This window comes from Oryzias melastigma, linkage group LG17, assembly GCF_002922805.2.
Source record: "Oryzias melastigma strain HK-1 linkage group LG17, ASM292280v2, whole genome shotgun sequence".
NCBI classification, from domain to species: domain Eukaryota; kingdom Metazoa; phylum Chordata; class Actinopteri; order Beloniformes; family Adrianichthyidae; genus Oryzias; species Oryzias melastigma.
Window position 1 is genome coordinate 13,325,499 of NC_050528.1, and position 19,924 is coordinate 13,345,422.

General features: G+C 38.8%; 1 protein-coding gene and 1 long non-coding RNA gene across 4 annotated transcripts; one reads left to right on the forward strand and one right to left on the reverse strand.

Annotated features, from left to right (window-relative positions):
• The first annotated feature begins 1,527 nt into the window (after positions 1 to 1,527).
• On the forward strand, positions 1,528 to 8,193 carry LOC112144308 (transcriptional activator Myb). Of its 3 annotated transcripts, XM_024268794.1 has the most exons (14): positions 1,528 to 1,674; positions 3,089 to 3,155; positions 3,496 to 3,574; positions 3,652 to 3,723; positions 3,832 to 3,927; positions 4,013 to 4,233; positions 4,298 to 4,451; positions 4,532 to 4,711; positions 4,783 to 4,902; positions 5,053 to 5,255; positions 5,325 to 5,418; positions 5,491 to 5,577; positions 5,897 to 6,052; positions 7,501 to 8,193. In XM_024268794.1, the coding sequence occupies exons 2-14, from the start codon at positions 3,130 to 3,132 to the stop codon at positions 7,540 to 7,542; spliced, it is 1,530 nt and encodes a 509-aa protein (XP_024124562.1). In that variant the 5' UTR covers positions 1,528 to 1,674; positions 3,089 to 3,129; the 3' UTR covers positions 7,543 to 8,193. The 3 variants fall into 3 exon arrangements, with proteins under 3 accessions (XP_024124562.1, XP_024124561.1, XP_024124563.1); XM_024268793.1 differs by having other exon boundaries at positions 5,053 to 5,418; XM_024268795.1 differs by lacking the exon at positions 5,325 to 5,418 and having other exon boundaries at positions 5,053 to 5,145.
• Positions 7,995 to 11,610, reverse strand: LOC112144406. The gene is made up of 3 exons (XR_002918889.2): positions 11,208 to 11,610; positions 8,600 to 8,744; positions 7,995 to 8,523 (listed from the first exon to the last, which is right to left on the reverse strand). It is a non-coding gene; the product is annotated as an uncharacterized LOC112144406 (long non-coding RNA).
• Between the last annotated feature and the right edge of the window lie 8,314 nt (positions 11,611 to 19,924).

The following is a 19,924-nucleotide window of genomic DNA, read 5'->3' on the forward strand; positions in this document are numbered from 1 at the left end:
ATTCTTCAAGGCATGGGACTGAAAAACAGGTGAACTAACAGGAAGTGGAAAGACTGACACTGGTGAGACCATGAAAATTGACAGCTGAGTCCAAAGTTATTATTGTTCTGTTTAGTGAAGATGGTATTTAAATTTGCTCAAGTATGTAAGGTGACCTGTAAATAGTATATTTCCTTGGAGTTGAATGAAATGCTTGGTTGTGATTGCTTATAGTGACGGTGAATAAGTAATGCTTATTTACCTCTGTTATGTTTTTCTAAAAGGATAAATGTTTACAAAATCCCCAACACATGATTAACAGAGGTGCCAGACATTTATCAAGTGTTTTCAAAGTGAAATTGTTTACACTTTAAACTAATCATTTCATGATCATTAACAATTAAGTAGTGTTTAGGCAATGCTTGTGAGGTTATACAGCATTTATAAAGGGTCAGGTCAAGCTAAAATTGTTAAGTAAAACATGACTTAAATTTGCTCCCAAGATCCAATCAAACAACCATAGTAAATTATTACTTCAGATATTATTAAGACTTTGTATTTGATTAATGGATAATGCTGAGCAATAATGAAACTTTTATGGATTATGTTTTGCATTAAGTAAAGTTTAATAATAATCCTTACTTAACTGCTAATTAGGGCATTTCATATTACACCTGGTAGTGAAAGCCTCTGTTAACACATCATTTAATAGCTAATAATGCTTAAATACATTAACAAATGTCTGTAAAGGAACCATTGTCACAATGGGTTACAGACAACCCTTCAAATTTTAATTTTTTGGGGGGAAATCAAAATTTCTTAAATCTCAGGTTTGTGCCAAATTTGACTACTTGTGGTAGTACAAAAAATGAGGAAAGTATTTGTGATCAAAGAAAAACTTTCCATCTTCTTCAGTTGTGAATGGAAGTTAAATGTTTAAACAGAAGTTTATTCAAATAAAACTGTTGCATTTATTTATGAGATTAGGTTTTGAAATCAATATGATATTACTCTCACAGATTTTGGAATGTCAAAAAGCCAAGAGTTACAATCAAACAGGGAGCCTAAGCACACAAGTGTTTCACTTTGTTAGTTTTGTTGAAAATAAATACATTTTCTGATGAATCCAGATTTATTACTTATGAGAAATGCGTGATTACCAAAAAAAAAACAAAAAAAAAAAAAACATCTGCTTGCCATAATGTAATCACATTTTTTAGAACAAGCTTTTTATGTCAATTTAATTCATTATATAAATAACGCACTTTTGATCCAAAAAATAGAAACACTGAGATTTTAATGCATACATTAAAGTGAACAGATCAAATCTAAAATGTAAGGAACATTTACAAAACTAAATAAATAAAATAAGACCACGAGGACAAAATTGTTACAGGAAAAAAATCATGAAAGTTAACATCTTTACTTAAATGAAAGTTACAGAGAATTTTTTTTGTTCTTGACTAAAAGAAACAAATAAATAAATAAATGTCTGTCTAGAAATACCGCGAATATTTGATTTTTGCTAGTTAAACCATATAGGCTATAATAAAGCAGGTGAGTTAGGTGTTTCCGCGCAGCTGATCGCCAGCTGTTCATAGATCAGCTGGGGGCAACTGAAGCCATCTTCGTCCAATCAGAGGAGAGCGCGTGATCTCACGGTTTGCACTGTTCGTTCCTGTAGCGCCGCCATTGGTGAGTATGGGTAAGATATTCTGTTGGGTGGGGTTTGGGGGTGGGGGTGGGGGGTTGTGATGGTGCAGCGGGCGACCCCGGGTGGTTGATGGGCTGGGGCAGAGGCTCGGTACGGGTTTCCCGGGTACCACTGGAGCCCGATCATCTTCTGAGGCGATTTTAACGCCTTCAACGGTCTCAGGGAACCGCTAACGGTGTTAGCCTTGATAGTCTCAGATTGAACATTAAGGTGGAAATAATCGAACTTAAAGAAATGTGTTTAAAAAAGCCTCCTGCAGCAGATCTGACGAACAGAAAAAAAAAAGTCAGCTTGTTGCTAGAAATTTGTCGTGAGACTTTACAAAAGTGTTTAAACTTCATTTTAGAAAATTACATAATGAACTTGAAACTTTCAGCCTTTAAAGTGCAGAATCTTGAGTTTAGTGTTTACATGTAACAACATATTCAGATCTTCCAACAACATTGGGATCCGATGATAATCAATAAAATGAACATATTTTTACAAATCTGTCATCAGTGTTGAGCAAGTTACTTCCACACATACCAGATTACTTTGTGTTGTAATTTAGGGAGTAATCCCTTAATATTAGGGATTTAGCAATTAACTAACTTGATTTTATTATATATATAATTTATATAATAGTTTCAAAATGACATACAGTGAATCGTATTGTCAACCACAAATTATTATATAAATGGAATCATTAAAATGAATTGTTAAACCCCTCCTGACTACAATCTTACACTCTTAGAATTGTAATGGGTTTTAAAACTTCTGCATTACTTTGAAAATACTTTATAAGTAAAAACTGCAGAATTAGAACATTTTTTGCATGTAAAGTGACTAATAATAGTTTGGGGTGATGATTTGGCATAATAGTGGCTATTGGTGATACTGTTTACTGTTTCTTAAAGTGAAATCATAACAATTGGAGGACAAATTTATCAGGTTTGTCCATACAAATCAACATGTAGGCCATCTGCTTTGAAAGAAAAAAATTACTGAACCAGAGACCCTGTACTAAAACAATGGAGGTTAAGCTTACCACATCACTCTATACAACAACGGGATGGTTAGCAATTGAGTGTAAGAAAAAAACTTAAATAAATACACAATAAACAAACAATAAAGTCTATAAAGCCTACAAAAAATATGGTTCAGTAATTTAGGTCAACATTAATCCAAAAAGGTTAAAGTGTCCTATGGCCAGCTGGAAAAATCTTGTTTCTGGTTTTTTTTTTTAATCTATGAATTGGTCTTGCTGACTTTTTTGGTTTGTCTGTTGTACTTTACAAGTTACACAATATTTCAAGATTTAAATATTACTCTGTTACTACTGCTGTTCACTGCTTCATTATAGTGAAAAGGATCATATTGATGTAACGCGTTACTGCCAAAACTATTGCATTTCAGGCATTGTTCCTGCAGCACCTATCAGACTCAGACAGGCAGACATGAGCAGCAGGAGCCGTAGGTCCGGGTGAGAACTCATCACACTTCTACTTTACACCTGGTTCACCTCTATCTTATTGCTGTTTCACTCTTGGTCCTCAGCTCTCGACTCTAGACTCTCAGATGATAACAAACAATAGTAGAAGCTCAGTTTGATCAATACTCTCAGCTCAATTCAGGCATTTGTCTTTGACTGATCAGACTTCAGTGGACCAGTTTTTCTAATTTTACCTCAGTTTATTTTAGTTAACCCCATTTTAAAATTCAAAAACAATAAAATGGATTTACAGTCTATACAAAAGGGTAACCAAAAGTCAGGTAGATTGAATAGTTTTCTATACTGACTGGCTGCTCTAATGCTTTTACAGTCTCAGGTCAAGGAGCCACTTCAGCTCGAGACGATTCTCCAGAGTATCTTTACAGAAACCTGGATGGACTAAGGAGGAGGTACGTCTTCCAGGTCATGCTCAGAGTCCGTTGAATTGTTTTTTATTCTGATAACAAAACATTTCTGTTGCTGTCAGGATGAAATTTTACGCCTCCTGGTGCAGGAATTTGGTTCCAATAGCTGGTCTGCAGTGGCTCTGCATTTTGAAGTGAGTGGATTTAGATTCAGATGTTAGAATAAAGAAGTGAACAGATGATCTGTCGAGCAGATGCATTGGTGGATGGGCCTTATGAACTAACCTGCTGTGGTCTGCCAGGGTCAGAGGTCACAGATGCAGTGTCAGCGTCGTTGGCAGCAGATCAAAAATCCAGAGCTGGTCAAGGGTCCCTGGACAATACAGGAGGATCAACAGGTAATCACTCATCTGAAATTCCACCCACTGCTTAGAAAACGGGTGAGTTGGCTTCTACGGTGGTGAAATGTCCCTTCCTGCACAGGTCACAGACCTGGTTCATAAGTATGGCACTAAGCGCTGGTCACTCATTGCCAAACACCTGCACACCCGAAATGGGAAGCAGTGCCGCGAGCGCTGGCACAACCACCTGAACCCAACAGTAAAAAAGACCAGCTGGACTCTGGAGGAAGATCGCATTGTGTGCCAGGCACACGGCCTGCTGGGAAACCGCTGGGCGGACATTTCAAAGCTGCTCCCTGGCAGGTGAGAATGTAAGTGCTCCCTGTAGAGGGTGCTCAAACTCTGACTCCTTGCTTACTGCTCTAAGGACGGACAACGCCATCAAGAACCACTGGAACTCCACGCTAAAGAGGAAGGTGGAAAAGGAGGGCTACCTGCACATCTTGAATCTCCACAGCTCCTCTTCCAGGTCTACAACCTGGACCTGCAGCCCCCCAAGCACAGCCAAAATCCCCACCAAGGTCTCCCTCCATCCAAGAATCTGCCTTCTAGCAAGAAGAAGTCATTTGGGTTGAAGTAACTCTAATGTGTCTTGGAGCAGGCCGACAAACTGAGAAAGAGGATGGATGAGTGCTGCTGCTCCTCCAGTCAACACAGTATGAACAGGCCCCATGCAAACTCCACCCATCTCTACTCGGCCTGTGGTCTCACCTCCTCCCCGGGATATGGCTCGTCAATGAGTGTTTGCAAGCTGGCATCATCTGCAGAGCTGACAGAAACGGTAACTGCTTTTCTTCATCATGCAGCCACTTTTTAAAAAACTTTCTCTGATTCAGATCCTCTCCATCACAGAACTCAGAGATGTGGAGCTATGAACTGGAGAGGGACTCCTCCCATCAGGACTTTCGTCCACTGTTGCTCTGCACCTGTCCAGAGCAGCAGCTCACCAACAGCAGCCTGCAGTTTGTTGATGTGAGCAGACACACAACTACTACAGACATCCAACTACAGACACACAACCCGCTGAAGATACACAACGCACTGTTCTGATCCTAAACAGAACCAGGCTGAGATCTAATAAAGGTCTGTGGAGTCAGGTTAAAGGGTTTTTGTTGTGTTAAGGTGGTCGGTGGAGTGGAGCAGCTGATGTACACCGAAGAGGGCACCTCCTACCTGGACTCTTCTTCCTGCAGGGGGGCACAGTGTATGCATGAGGTGAGCGACCTGAAGCCACTGCATCCAGCTCTCACCTCCACCCCCCTCTGCACCTTCAAACACCCCTGCAGAAGGGAGAATAACTGCGTGGACTGCAGCCAGACCAGCAGGTCTGTCTCAGTTCTCTGCACTGCTGCAGACAGGTCAGATCGGAGCTCAGAAGGCACTGCTGTTTGCAGGACCCCAACGCCAATTCAAGACCGAATCCAGGCACTGCTCAGGGGTGCTCCAATAACACCAACACCCCTGAAAATGAATGAGCTAAAAAATGAGGTGAGGGGGGGAAGGGACATCTGCTGATGTATGTTTTGGCTCAGCAATCACTGTGGGGGTGTGTGTGTGCAGGTCTCAGAGTGTTCAGGCAGGATGATGAATTTGATGATGGACGAAAACATCAATGAAGACTGTCAGAAGTCCAGCAGTTCCTCACAGGTCTTAGAAACACACAAAGCTGTGCACATTTGTTTGTGTGTGAGCATTTAAGTGTGTGCATGCCGATGAATGTGTGATCAGGTGGATCCATTAATATGTGCACGAAGATGCTACAGGTGTGTGTATATATGTGCATGTGTGTGCTGCTGCAAACACATATTTGTCTGTTGGGCATGTTCATGCAAGTGCTGAGGAATTGTGCACATGTGTGCATCTATGTGCATGTGTTTGCATTTATTTGTGAGTGTGTACATGTATGTATGCACATGAGTGTGCATTTGCTGCACACTAGGGAAGTCCTCTGTCTTCTGACCTGCAGGTTCTGGGGGAGAATCAGCTGCTGCAGGTTGAGAGAGGCTCGGCGCACCTCTGTGAGGAGCTGGACTGCTTTCCTCTGGATGGACTGGTGGAGGTGTGGTGGTGCGGGCAGTCTGTCACCCATTTGGACTGTCCCATGGCTCACCAGCAGTCAGAGGTAAATTCAAGATGGCTTCCCCTTTTTTAAGATGTTACAGGACAGAAACAGAAATGAAAACATCAGTTCTTATTTTTGTCAGCTGGATCAGTGGGATTCCACCAGAAAATGAGCAAAGACAACTTTTGGTTGTACCTTTTCCCCTCAAAAATCACAATCAGAGGGCTTTAGAAACCAACACATGCTCATAAAATAATCAGACGTCACAGTGTGAAGGAACGCACCTTTTCACAGAGATCTTAGATTAAAGAAAACCAAACAGCTTTGATTATTTACGTGCATATACTTTGTTTTGGTTTGTACATGAGGTTCCTGCACCTTTGGATATGTGAACTATCAGTCCATCTATTTTAGTTCTAATCTCAGAGCTGCGTCACCAAATGACAAGTTTCATGTTTTTCCTGCTCCATCAATCAGTCTGGATCCAAGTATTTTCAATGCATGTGTGTGAGTGTGTGTTGGGGAGATGGTGGAAAATGCCCACACTCACATAGTGATTCTCATACACAGTGAATCACTCCAACACATCCCTCCATGCAAAAACATATTGAAGATCACAACAGCAATTTAAAAAAGCACAACAAAAATTAATAAAAAAAATATATTATAATGTAAACAAAATATAAACAAAATTTAAGCAATCAAAACGTAAAAAGTAACGTTTTGGAAAACAAAATCAATTTCCAGAAATCAAAATTATTATATTATTAATAAATCGAACAAAAAAAGAAATCAGAAAATGTACGTACAATTGGAATTCACTGACTGGATGGTGACATTTAAGTTTTTAAGAAGAGGGAAAGCAGAAGAATGTTTGGATAAATACCTTCTATAGGAAGATATTGTCATGCCAAATAACTTTAGGTTTAAAAGGTGAAAAAAGATCATCACCCAATTAGGGATGCCCCATAATATCTACCTTTTCTGGATTCTTATTACGTTTCATTTTTTTAACATCTCAGTTTGATCTCTGGAGGTTACATTTGTTTTCTGAAACATTTCTTTTATTTCTTTTTTTTTCTCTTCAGTTGTTTTTTTTTTTTGCAATTATGTTTTGGTTTCTGGCATGTGGTTTTGATTTCTAAAATGTAATTTTGTTTTTGTCATGAATTGCTGTTCTTTTTTCATTGTTGCATTGTGTGATTGTTGATGTGATTTACACTTCAAGGCAACCGTGCATTAATCATTTTTTAGAAATTTTAAGTATAATATTTTATTATATCTTCATAGAATAGTATAATTGCAATTCAATCCTATTGTGTAAGTAATGTTGTGTGTTATCTATGTATTAGTATATTTCTGCACACAAAGGAAAGACAAGAACTTTTAGGAAAACTGTTTATTCTTCTTAGTGAAGTTTTGTCTCAGAGTAGTCATCCTCAGAGAAATGCTGGCAGTCTGCGGATGTTTATTTTGCAGTGTTGTTTCTGTGTTTTCTATTTTTGCAGGTGAACCCACCTGTCCGACTGAATGATGTGGCTCACCTGTGAGATCAGCTGAGACGATGCTCCGATCAGGAGTTCTCTCTTCTTTCTCTCAGACTGAATTTCTGCGGCGTCGTTGGATTTGATTTATTTATTTCTTGAGCAGTTTGTAACTTGCACTTTATTCCATTCATGAAAATTTTACATGTTTTCTTGCTAATTTAGTATTTTATTACTCAATAGGTTTATTTTAAATAACATTGTGTACAATTTAACTTATTTATTTGCTGATCCATTTCTTAGGGAGCACAAAACATTCCAGTAATTTGTGTGTTGTTGTTGCATCAGATACGGTAACACAATTTCTTTCTTGTGGAAAACTTCTCAGAAATTTCTAACTGTTGCACTTTGGATCAGAGCTGATCAGCTTTACATTTTTGACCAGGAACCAGACATGAAACATAAAGAACCTTTTATCAGAGGCTGAACTTAGTGTGACTTTGCTACCTTATGCTTGATTTTTCTTTTATGTATATTTGAACTGCAGAAGAATGAGAGCATGAGCTTCTGAACAAGGATTATTTTTTTTATATCTCTGACTGACAGGATGCTGTGAGAATAAATTGCTGGATTAAATGTTTTAAATTAACTGTCAGAAATGAACAGTAAACTTGTAAAATTTAAGTGACATAATAAACCTGTCTGGTCATGCCATGATTTGGAGCGTGGTTCTTTGACTTGTTTTCTTTATTTGATTTGAGGTTTGATATTTTATGAGAGTCGATCCTTTTATGTAGTTCTCAGCTGTTTGGATTGGTGTCTGTGTTTAAGGAGCTGTTCTTTGTTTTGTAAAAAAAGGAAAAATGTGTCAGTGAGTTCACCCAAAAATATTTCAATTAGTAGGGATAAACCAGGCTATATAACAAGGTAAAAAAGATGTTTTACGATGTTCATTTATCACTGCATCATGCAGTTGTCCAATATTTTTCAGACCCAGTGTAGCCACAAGGGGGCCCAAGCTAAGGTCTCACTGTGGCAGTCCCATGCCTGAAAACAACAGAGGGTAGTGTCAGGAAGGCCATCCAACATAAAATCTTTGCCAAACCAAAAATGCAATTCAGACCAATGATATCCATGCTGGATCAGTCGAGGCTCTGTAACTCTTCTTCCAAGCTCCCATCAGCCCCTGCAGCTCACAGAGAAGACTGCTGCTGCAGACTGACAGCTCAGCTGAAGCTGCTGTGTGGTTTCATCTCTCTGATTTGAATCTGACAGCAGATGAAGACAATCTGGGTCACATGATGCACAAACACTCAAACACATTCATGTTCACAAACACACTTAGCTTGATGCTAAACTTACATACACAGTTTGTTATGTGAAGTTTAACAGAGGTGGAGAAATTACACAAGGACAAATTCACTTCAAATTTGTTGATAGATCTCTGTGACCAATAATGAAACAATCATCTTATTATTTCCAAGAAAATGTAATCTGAACCTTCAGAAATAAGTTTTACTCTCTTTTCTTAGCTGCTTTGTATGTAATGTGTTCTGATTATAGTAACGATTTGTATCTGCCAATGCAAATAATAGCCAAAGGGGGGCGCCCTTGAGCTGACTTAATCAAAAAGAAAGCATTGTCCGACTCTTCACAGTTCTTATTCATCAGTTCAACCAGCTCATTCAATTTTTTATAATGTATTTATTTATTTTTTGGGAGATGATGAACCATTCAGGGTGGTGCTTCCTCCTCTAGAGACATTTAAGGCCATTTTTGTGAGAACATTTTTGAAATGATCATCACAAAATCAAGTTAAAAAATACTTATGTGGTCCTCATTATTCTCATCTCTAAATTAACCACTGTCTTCCCAATATCTAAAAAAATAGATTAAAGCCTGAAATTTGTGTGAACAAAAATAGAACATTGTCGTCAAACTTTTCAAACTTTGAATGAAAAAAACAACAAGTATTTTCAATTTATTTAAATAAATAATAAACAAGTATTTTTGGTTTATCTTTTATACTCTTATCAAGACCAGTGTCTAAAACAAAGACATTTATCATTATTTAGGCAGTAAAAGCTGTTTGTGTGTTTGTTGTTTCTAAGTGTGAAGCCACTATTAACCTCACAGAGGTTGCAGAGCACAAACACAAGCAGCTGCAGGAAGATTCATTGTCTGTCTGCAGCATTTCCTGTAATAATAACCACTAAGAGCAGATTCATACTGGGTAAGGTAACCGTCATAGATTCACATCTGCTGCTGTTCACATGCATCAGGCACCTTTTGTTCTGCTCTCTGGTGGAACTTCGAACAAAGAAAAGGGTTTGATGCTTTAGATCAATCAGAAGGGAATATTCTTTGTTTGCAGATTATTAAAGCAAAAAAAAAAACAAATTTTGAACTTGATACAAATGAATGTACTATTGCAGATGTTTCATGATAAGGGAAGTTTTATTGTCATTTCAACTGCAGCACATATGTTGTTTCTCTAGGATCTGGTGCCATCTAAACATGTAATACAAGGCCAAATAAAAATGGTCAACACAAAACGTGTTGAGGTGAGAATTGGTTTAATCGACGCCTTTGGCTGGGAAGTTTGGCAAAACGGCAGAAAGATTGACAAAAAAGGTAAAAAGCATCTGATACCCAATTTACAAAAAAAATTGAACATTTAAAAAAGAAGAAGAGGAGAAAGGAGATAAAGAAAAAGGTAACCTCTCCTAACAAGGGACAGAGAGGACAGGTTGTTGATTATATTTTCGAAATTTGTCAATATTATTTTTTTTCCTGACTTATTTCCATTAAGATCAAACAGATGTTTGGTTATTTTTTATTTTATAAACAGTGTTTTTTATTTTGATAAAAGGATTATGAATGAATGAAACTTTATTGATAACATATTTAACTGTCTTTAGATCGATATACAATATATATATAAAGTATATGGTCTGGCCCTTCTGCCAAATTTTAGAAGCCTTTGCGGCCCACGAGTGGAAAAGTTCGCCCACCTCTGGACAAGGCAATACGTAAATGTGTTTCCATCATAGGTTTCCTCCCAAACTTGGACCACTATGGCATATACGGGGTGAGGCTAATGTAGCAACGTAAAAGAATGTTCTGCTTGTGTGTTTGTGTCCGGGATGCGTTCCTATGGCAGGCGGCAATTAAAATGGTGGTAGAAAAACGGGCAGATCAGAGCCAGCAGCTCCACTGTACATAAGTTTTTCTCCTTCCTCCACTTTTTGTTGAAAACCTCCACTGTAAATAAATCGTTCTATCTTGCTCACACCTCAATTACTGTATCGGCGTAACACCAACAGCAACAGAGTTCATCCAGCAATTCATTTTTTTCCTCTTGTATATAATATTGTATGAGAGAAGATTATGAAGAGCATTAATCCTAACACAAAAACATTTTTCTAACTAACAGAAAAAATTGCTTCTATGTTTATCCTTGGATAGACATAGATGCATGCATAAATACTTTTTCATACATTACATTGTGTTCTAAGGAAGACCGTGTATAAGTGATGAAAGCAGAATGTTTGTCCTAATATGGTCAACAAAAGCTGTGGCATTTGAAACGTTTATTGCAAAGCCACAATGAACAGTTCAGAGACACAAACACACAGTTGCAGGAAAGTTGTTTTTCTGTCAGCAACATTTCCTGTGATAATAACCACTGAAAATTCATTAATATTTGCTGCTGTTCACCAAGAACCCACCCTTTTTTGCTGCTTCCTGTACTGACTCTGCTTCATCTGAACTTTTTGTATTCTTGCAAGAATCATAAACTTAGAGCAGAGGTCTACAACCTTCAACTCTGTAAAAGCCATTTGAGTTCACTTCTAACAGACTACAACCCAGTAGGAGCCACACAATCTTCCTTCAACCTTTAAAAAAAAACAACTCTGATTTGTATTGATGCTATTGTTACAATTATGATAAACACAAATTAACTGTTGTTCATTTTTCATGAATAAAACACAAACTTTAAAAGAAAATAGCATTTTTTTTACTTTTGATAGAACCTCCTTTCAAAATAAAAGACACCCTGTCACGTATAATGTCAGCAGTGATTAATTTAAAGTACAGATAATTTTACTGTTGTTGGTCCATCAAATGTAATATTTAATGAACCAAAATGAAATCTGAGCTATTTAATTAAGTGCTCACTGACGTCCATTTTCTGTGGGACAGGACACACAAAAAGTTGTCAAAATATTGTCCTTCAACTGTTTTTTATGAGTTAAATTTGAGTTTGTTTACTTATTTCTTCTTTACTAGTTTCTCACTTTTTACTTTACAGTTACTTTGTAACATTTTAAAACTTATACAAAGTTTTCTTTGACCAGAGCTACATTAGAAGGGTTAAAGAGCTACATAACTGGAGCCTTCTGACTGAGAGAAGAAAAAACAAAAAAAAACAAGAAGACTCTCTGAGTTTTTACTGTTGCATATTCATTTAAAATCATTTTTTAAGAAAAGGAAGAAAGTAATGTTTCATCTTCACAACACAGCCAGATTTGATGAAGGATCTACAGCAAGTCATAAAGAACTTTTGAGAGCTGTGATCAAAGTGATGAATGAGATGAAAGGATGAGGTTTGATAAAAGACAAGCAGAAAACAGTCAGTCAGCATGTTTGGAGTTGGTGGATGCTCCCTTGTTTCTGAGGATCATCAGCAGAGAGAGTCCACAGCAGTACACCAGACTCTTCACTATCAGCACTGTGTACAGCAGGCAGAGCAGCTTCACCCTGCACTCAGACTGGAAGGACAGCTTCACCAGGTCCAGAGGAGGAACAGTGGCTGTAACTGTTGTCAGAATAGTGGAAGATGCTGAATGAGATGTTGGAGCTGCTGTAGAACCTGGAGGTTTAGGCAACTCTGAAACAAAGAAGGAGTTGGATGTTTGCAAGGAGAAATGCCATCCTTCTGCTCATCTGCTCTCTCTGACAGAATCTCCACATGAAGCTGAATCTCTGTTGAACACAGTCACCAAGCCTTCATTACCTTGTTCTGTTTGGACCTCCAAAGTTCCCCCTTCGTGCTTGGCGGAGCAGATGTATTTAAAGGAGCTGTCTTCTTGCTGATGGATCATCAGCACAGATGCGCTGTATTCCGACTCTTTGATCTTCAGCTGCTCTTTCCCAAGGGGAAGCATGTCATTCTGTCTTTTCCAGGAGAGCTGGACCACAGGAGGAAACATGGCTGAGGCCAGACACAGCAGGGAGCTGCCCCTCTCCACAGGGACTCTGGATGCTGCTGGGTACACGCTCACCACGGGCTTCACTACGGGCTTATCTGAAGTATGACAGCAGCAACAAGCAGCACAGACACTGATCACTAAACTCCTCATCAATGCAGCACAAAGTTCACTTCATTAACTGGATTCAGACAAACATCAAACCGTCATCAGGAGACTCGGGTGCTGAAAGTCATTTCTAACTAACTCATTTGGAACATAATTGAATGTATAGTTGAACCTTTGCTTTGATCATCATCTATTTTGATAAGAATCAAATACATATTTGATCAAGCAGATTTTTTTGTTTGTCTTAGAGTGTTCTGGGTTTCATTACCTTTTTTTTAATCTTTATAAGATAAAAGTAATTTCATAACTAGGTGCACATGAAATACTTGCCTTCATTTTATTTAAATAAACAGAAAAAGTCATAACAAATTTTGTGTCAAACCTTTTAACAGTTTTAATCATTGAAAAAATTCACAGCAAAAATTGATAAAACATACCAACATTTTAACAATAATGACATTCTCTGTAGTGTAAAACATAAATGTTTGAGTAAATCATGTTTTGGTCATTGATTTTTTTTACCAAAAACATTATTTTCTTCCAAATTAATTTAAATACAACTAGGTGTTTTAATATAAAGATGGTTTCGTTATGTATTATTTTTAATGTGTTTTATTGTTTGTCCTTTGGCTCTGTAGATTTATCTTTGAGGAGTGACCAACAATAACTTAATCAGTCTAACACATTTAGTGAATAATTTTCTCTTGAAAGTAAAATAAATTAATCAATAAGGCTTACATGTCATCTTGTTCTCAGAAACCAGCAGATGTTCCAGAAATGGTAAGATCATCAAACTCTAAATATTTGTAACATCACTCATATTTGCAGAAATCAAGAATCAGTTTAGTTGTTCAGTGAGATTTCAACATGTTTGCAGAAATGATTCAGCTTTTCTTCTGTAACAATGGCTGCTTGATGAATTCTCTGCTAATGATGAACAAACTAACATGTGAAGCTGAAGCAGCAGAAACTGAATTGAAACACATTTTCTACAATCAAACAGTTGAAGGAGCAGAAATGTTTCTTCTTACCCGATACAAACAGTCGAGTTCCAGATCCAAAGATATAGTAATCCCCTGACACACATTGAGAAAGTGTGCTACAAAAACCTGTGTGCTGTTCAAGTGTCCTCTGAGTGAATCAGAATGATATTTCAGCTCCATGATGAGTTTCTCTAATGTTCACATCAACATGACTGTCTCTGTCTGCAGTGGAGGAACTTGGTGAACTGCTGTGTGAAATGATTGAAGAAAATACAAATATTCCTGCAGTTATTTGATGAAAGATTCATCAACTGTCAGCATGAAAGAGGAAATATAGAGTTGTGCACGTGTGCAATTATCCTGAAGTACATCAGTGTGTTTTCTTCTAATCCTTTTGAAACCACAGGAACATGAGGCAAAGATCTTTCAGAGCCAAAGGAAAGTTTTATTTTGTTGGTTTGCCTGTGGTTCCTCTGAATACAGTGCTGAATCCATAGGGGAACAAAGAATTACATTCTGTTTGTACATAGCCTCAAGCAACCAATTCCAATTTAAAGCCTATGTAAATGAACTATGGATGTGGATCATTGCTAAGTTGGCGATCCGATTTGATTCACAAATCAAGCTCAACGATTCACCAGTTGAACCACGATCTTACATTTTAATATAATTTTTATTGCTATGTGTATGTCTATTTACTAGATGGCTGAAAATTGAAATTATTTGTATTTAATCATCATTTATATATCTATTTAGAACAGGTGATCAGAATCAACAAAACTGATAAAAAAAAACACGAAGACTCAGATAAAAAGAAGTTTTGTTTGTCATTTTAACGTTGCGTTTTTTTTTGTCAATCAAAAAATACAATTAAAACAACATAAAGCAGTAAAACAACATAAAGAGGATAACAATCACTGCTGTTTTTGGTCATTTAACAGCAAAACCGGAAATTTTTTTCCACAGTTTTCAGTCCTCAAAATTCTTCAATATTTTACGTTCTAAGCTTTACATATTGGTGCAGAGTCCGTATGAAAAAAGTGATTTTTTTAGCGCTGCAGAATCAGCTGATTCACGTTGATTACATCCACCTTTCAGCAGCGCGAGGCTGCGTTTCTTCAGAATAAGCTGGAGTTTTGTTAATTGCGTCAAATGTTTGCAGTACGGCTTTGTTTTGGTTTGTAAACTTAAAATCCGACATTAATCTGCATTTCAGAGCAAAAATACATCGTCCCATGATTATATTTTGATCATATTTGACTACAATTTACTACATTTATAAGGATCGCTGTCGGCGTTGTCAACAGGACTGTGATAGGGTTTGTGTAGTTGAGCCAGCCCATAGGGCGGACCGGTCCAACCAATCCAGGCAGTTGACGGAAAACTAGCGCCTGCCGAGTTGCTGAGTTAAACTTCGGGGGATTCAGTCTGTGGCTCAAATGGGAAAACTGGGGAGATGGCCAAGCTCATGTCTTCCTGTCCCCATTTGGGGGTAATCATGGGGGGTTGGCCTGTGCCTTGTTTGGTAGATACTGGGTCCATGGTGTCCACCATTACTGAAAGTTTCTTCAATGAACACTTTGGCTCATGGGGACGGGAAAAGCTCCACTCCTGCCACTGGCTGCAGTTGAGAACAGCCAATGGGGTAGCCATCCCATATAGTGGCTATTTAGAGTTGGAGGTCAAGCTTTGTGGCAAGTCGCTGCCACAATGTGGTGTCTTGATCATCAAGAACCCTCCTAGAGATGGGGTGGGGATTTCCGGGCTCCACAGCATATTAACCAGTTACTGGAATCTCAGGTAATTAGGGAGAGTAGCAGTCCTTATGTCTCTCCTATTGCACTGGTCCAGAAAAAAGATAATAGTATTCACTTGTGTGTCAGCTTAACAGCAAGACCCGGAAGGACATGTTCCCCCTTCCTCATATTGAGGAAACCCTAAACTCGATGACGGGAGCCCGTTGGTTCTCTACATTAGATTTAGTCAAGGGTCCAATCAGGTCCCAGTTGCTGAAGCAAATAGGCATTAGACTGCTTTTTGTACTCAACTTGGGCTCTTTGAATGGAGCCACCTGCCCTTTGGCCTCTGCAACGCTCCTAACGCCTTCCAAAGGTTAATGCAACAATTTTTTTGGTGACCAACAAGGCCATTAATTGTTGCTGTATCTGGACAACATTGTAGTTTTTCATCCATAGTGGATCAACATTTGGAGAGGCTGGAGGTGGTGCCTGAGTGGTTGATGCAGGAAGGACTGAAAGTAAAACTGATTAAGTGAGTCTTCTTCCAGCGTCAAATGCGCTACCTGGGGCATGTCATTTTTGACCAGGGTGTCTCCACCAATCCGAGTAAGATCGAGGCAGTGGCCAACTGGGAAACCCCCACTACAATCTTCCAACTGAGGTCATTTCTGGGCTTTGCCAGTTATTACTGTTGGTTTGTGGAGGATTTTGCCAAGATTGCTGCTGCTCTTTATAGGTTGGTGGCTAAGCTTGAGAGCAGGGGGTCCTGGAAGAAGGGAGCTGGCTTGTCTGCCTGCTGGACTGAAGAGGGTCACCATTGTTTTGAAACACTGAAAGCTAAGCTTACCATGGCACCAGTCCTGGCATATGCCAATTTCTCTCCCCCTTTTATTTTGGAAGTGGATGCCATGTCAGGATCTGTGGGTTTTTTCCCCTCTGGACTTCCTGTTCCTGCTCTCCGGTTCCCTGATTGCTGATTCCACACGGCTGAGCCCTGGACTATTTAAGTTTCTCTCCTCCCCTTCCTCCCTGCCAGTTCGTTGTGCTTTCTGCCATGACTCAGGTCTGCTCAAGCTCTCAAGTCTGCTCAAGCTCTCAAGTCTGCTTCTTCCGTCCTACTCGTTTTGACCCTTTTCTGACCCTGGATTTTGGATTCAAGTCTGCTCCCCTGGTGTGTTGCATTTCTGGATTGGACCATCGTGTATGACCCTGGCCTGGATTTTCACAAGAGCCTTCACTGCCCTCCGTCTCCATATTGACACCCCAAAGTCTACTCTCCTGGAGGTTATACCAACACTTGTATTTTGTTCCCTTCATTTGACCTCAAATAACTGTCTTGTGTTTTTGTTAGACTCCCCTGTGCATCTGGCAGCAACACGTTTTCCACACCACCTTGAGCATAATTAACTGTAAATATCTAGCCCTCAGTGTGCTCCTCCTTGGGTGTCCGACTCAGTAAACCCCTACACGCCAAGCATTGGGGGCTAGGAGTTGTGCCCTCCTGTTGTCACAGGAGGAGAAAGGCAAAATAAGACCCATTGCCTATGACCCCAAGGCATTTGGGTGCAGAACTCCAGGATCTTTGTCAAACCACTTGGTCCACCGGACCTGGCTAAGCAACTGGAAATCAAAAGCATGAAAGACTTAGAAGTGTGGGATTACGAATGTCTGAGCCTTTAATTTAAATGGATTTAACGGATTGCATCATTGATCGTAGAAATGTTTAATAACCTGAATCTATGATTGTAGGGTATAAATATTTGATAATAAGTCCTGAACCAGATGTTGATAATTCATATAAAGAAAATGGTAAGCTCGAACTGGGGTGGGATTATACAGTATAAGTGCGCTTCCTTCCACTCCCTTTCAAGTGATCAACTTGTGATTGATCACAAGTCCTGGGACCCTTAAGCCCCACCCATGAGGAAGGTAGGGGAGTTCAAGCAGCTGTTGTGGCTTTTTCACAACATAAACCCTCTAAAATGTTATCTTTGTAAAGCTCAGATCCTGTTATCCAGGACCTCCAGGCATTTTGGGAGCAGAAGTGGCGTCCCAGCTCAAAGGAATGGCAGCAGCTGCATAGCAGACTTGATGCTCCTTCGTCAGTGGGATTGCCTTGCAAGAGAGGGGGATCTTGTACCGGCAGGTCCACCGGCCAGATGATGCAGAACCAGTCCAGCAGGTATTACTACCTTATTCATTAAAGAACTATGGGTTGATTGAGGTCCACCAAAGGCATGGCCATCAGGGGTGCAGAGAACCCTAAAGTTGCTGCGTCAGCGCTGCAACTGGCCAGGGGTGGAGGTCGATGTTGCAGAGTGGTGCCAGCTGTGCGAACAATGCCCACGTAGGAAAAGTAACCAAAGCACCTGCCCTCAGCCCTATGGGGCAACTTTTGGTCTCTTGGCCAAACGAAATCCTGGCCATGGATTTTACTATGTTGGAGCCCACCAGTGGTGGAATCGAAAACGTCTTGGTTATGACGGATGTTTTTATTTTATTTTTATATATATATTTATTCATTTTTACTACAAACAAGACATACACCTAAGAGAAAAAGAAACAAAAAACAGACAAAAAAACAAACAAACAAAAAACTACTATATAACAAACAGCACAATAGAACAGTAAGTCTAGACCACAACACATACATAAACAAACATAAACAACAAGAACATATATTCAATAGAACAAAAAAATAAATTCAATAAAAAAAAAAAAAAAAAAAAACATGAAACTTCTCCAAAGAGATTTTTTTTTAAAAAAAAGGTACAGACTCCTTTTCTATCAGAACTGGCAGCTGTTTCTAAGGAAACCTCTATAAAGAATAACCGACACATCAGTAGTTACATAATCCAGAAAAGGCTTCCATATTTTAAAGAAATCATCAGTTGTGGAGTGCACTACACATGTTAAGTGATCTAATGGGATCCATTATTATTTTCAGCCATCCAGATAAGGTTGCCGGCTTCTCAGAAATCCAGTTCAGCAGAATATTTTTCCTTGCACAAAAAGTTAGTATGTTGAATAACTTTCTGTGAGCTGTATTCTTAATTTGTGTATTAGGGAGACCAAGGTGGAATGTGACTGGCTCGGGGGTAATATTTATTTTCAACATTTGCTGCAATGCATGGGCTATCAATATTCAATATTTTTAAATTTCAGGGCAGGACTAGTAGCAGTGCGTTAATGTACCAGAAATAATTTTACATTTAGGGCTTAATGATGTAACCGTGGACTTAAATTTAGAAAGACGATTTGGTGATAGATGTGTTCTATGTAAAATTTTAAGTTTTAGAGCTCTGGTTCTATTACAGACTGAAATTTTCTGAGTGTTATGCCAGATTTTTTTCCACATATCCTCTGTGATTTCCACTCCGAGTTCCCCATCCCAAATCTGTCCCAAGTCCTTGGGGCCAACAGCTGAAGAGCTTTTCAGGATATTATACAGACACTTTATTGATGCATTTGTTTTAGTAGAAAATATCTGCTTTTCTATATTAGAAACATTGAGGTCAGTTAGTAAAGACGTTTTTTTCCCTATGAAATCCCTTATCTGAAAGAAGCAAAAAAGGTATTTTTTTGAAATCCCATACTTTTCCAAAATCTGATTAAAGCTCATGAGGACTCCGTCCTGAAAAAGGTTTCCCAAACAGAGAATGCCCATGGACTCCCAATGTTTAAAACCTGAGTCAAGTAAGCCTTGTGTGAAATCAAAATTGTGAGTAAATGGTGTATATATTGATGTTAAACCAATTCTTCCCTCCATTCGCTGTGCTACTTTCCACGCCTTAACTGTATTAATTATGATTGGATTTTTAGAGTGTTCTTTGACAAGTTTCAAATTTTTAGAAAAAAATACATTTAAGAGGGGGCAGTCAGATGTTACAGCTTCAAGGTCAAACCAAACAGAGGTGGTATTTTTACAAACCCAAACTGGTATAAACTGTAAAAGAGCCCTTATTTGATATTTTTTAAGATCAGGCAAATCAAGGCCTCCAATATCACTTGGATATTGCAAGCTATTCAATTTTATAAGGGGTCTTTGATTGTGCCAGATGAATGAACTAAACCATCCATTTATTTTACGAATTGTTTTGAGTGTGAAAAGGATAGGAATCATTCTCATTGGATAGAGTAGACGAGGAAGAACATTCATTTTCAGAATTGATATTTTACCCAGCCAGGATACTGGAAGACAGCTCCAACGTTCAAGATGACGGATGTTTTTAGTAAGTACACTCTGACAATGGCAACCCATGACCTAAAGCGGGGGTCGGCAACATGCGGCTCCAGAGCCGCATGCGGCTCTTTAAGCACTGCCTTGCGGCTCATTGGCGCTTTTTCAAAAATGTTTGAAAATGAAAAAAAAAATGCTGCTTTTTGTTTTAATACGGTTTCTGTA

What these genes read in the sequence shown, in the direction of transcription:
- LOC112144308 (XM_024268793.1), top strand. Translation starts at nt 3,130, where the DNA reads ATGAGCAGCAGGAGCCGTAGGTCCGG. An exon ending in CAGCCAAAATCCCCACCAAG is followed by an intron (nt 4,452 to 4,531) that starts GTCTCCCTCCAT and finishes GTCTTGGAGCAG; the next exon opens with GCCGACAAACTGAGAAAGAG. An exon ending in AGTCCAGCAGTTCCTCACAG is followed by an intron (nt 5,578 to 5,896) that starts GTCTTAGAAACA and finishes TCTGACCTGCAG; the next exon opens with GTTCTGGGGGAGAATCAGCT.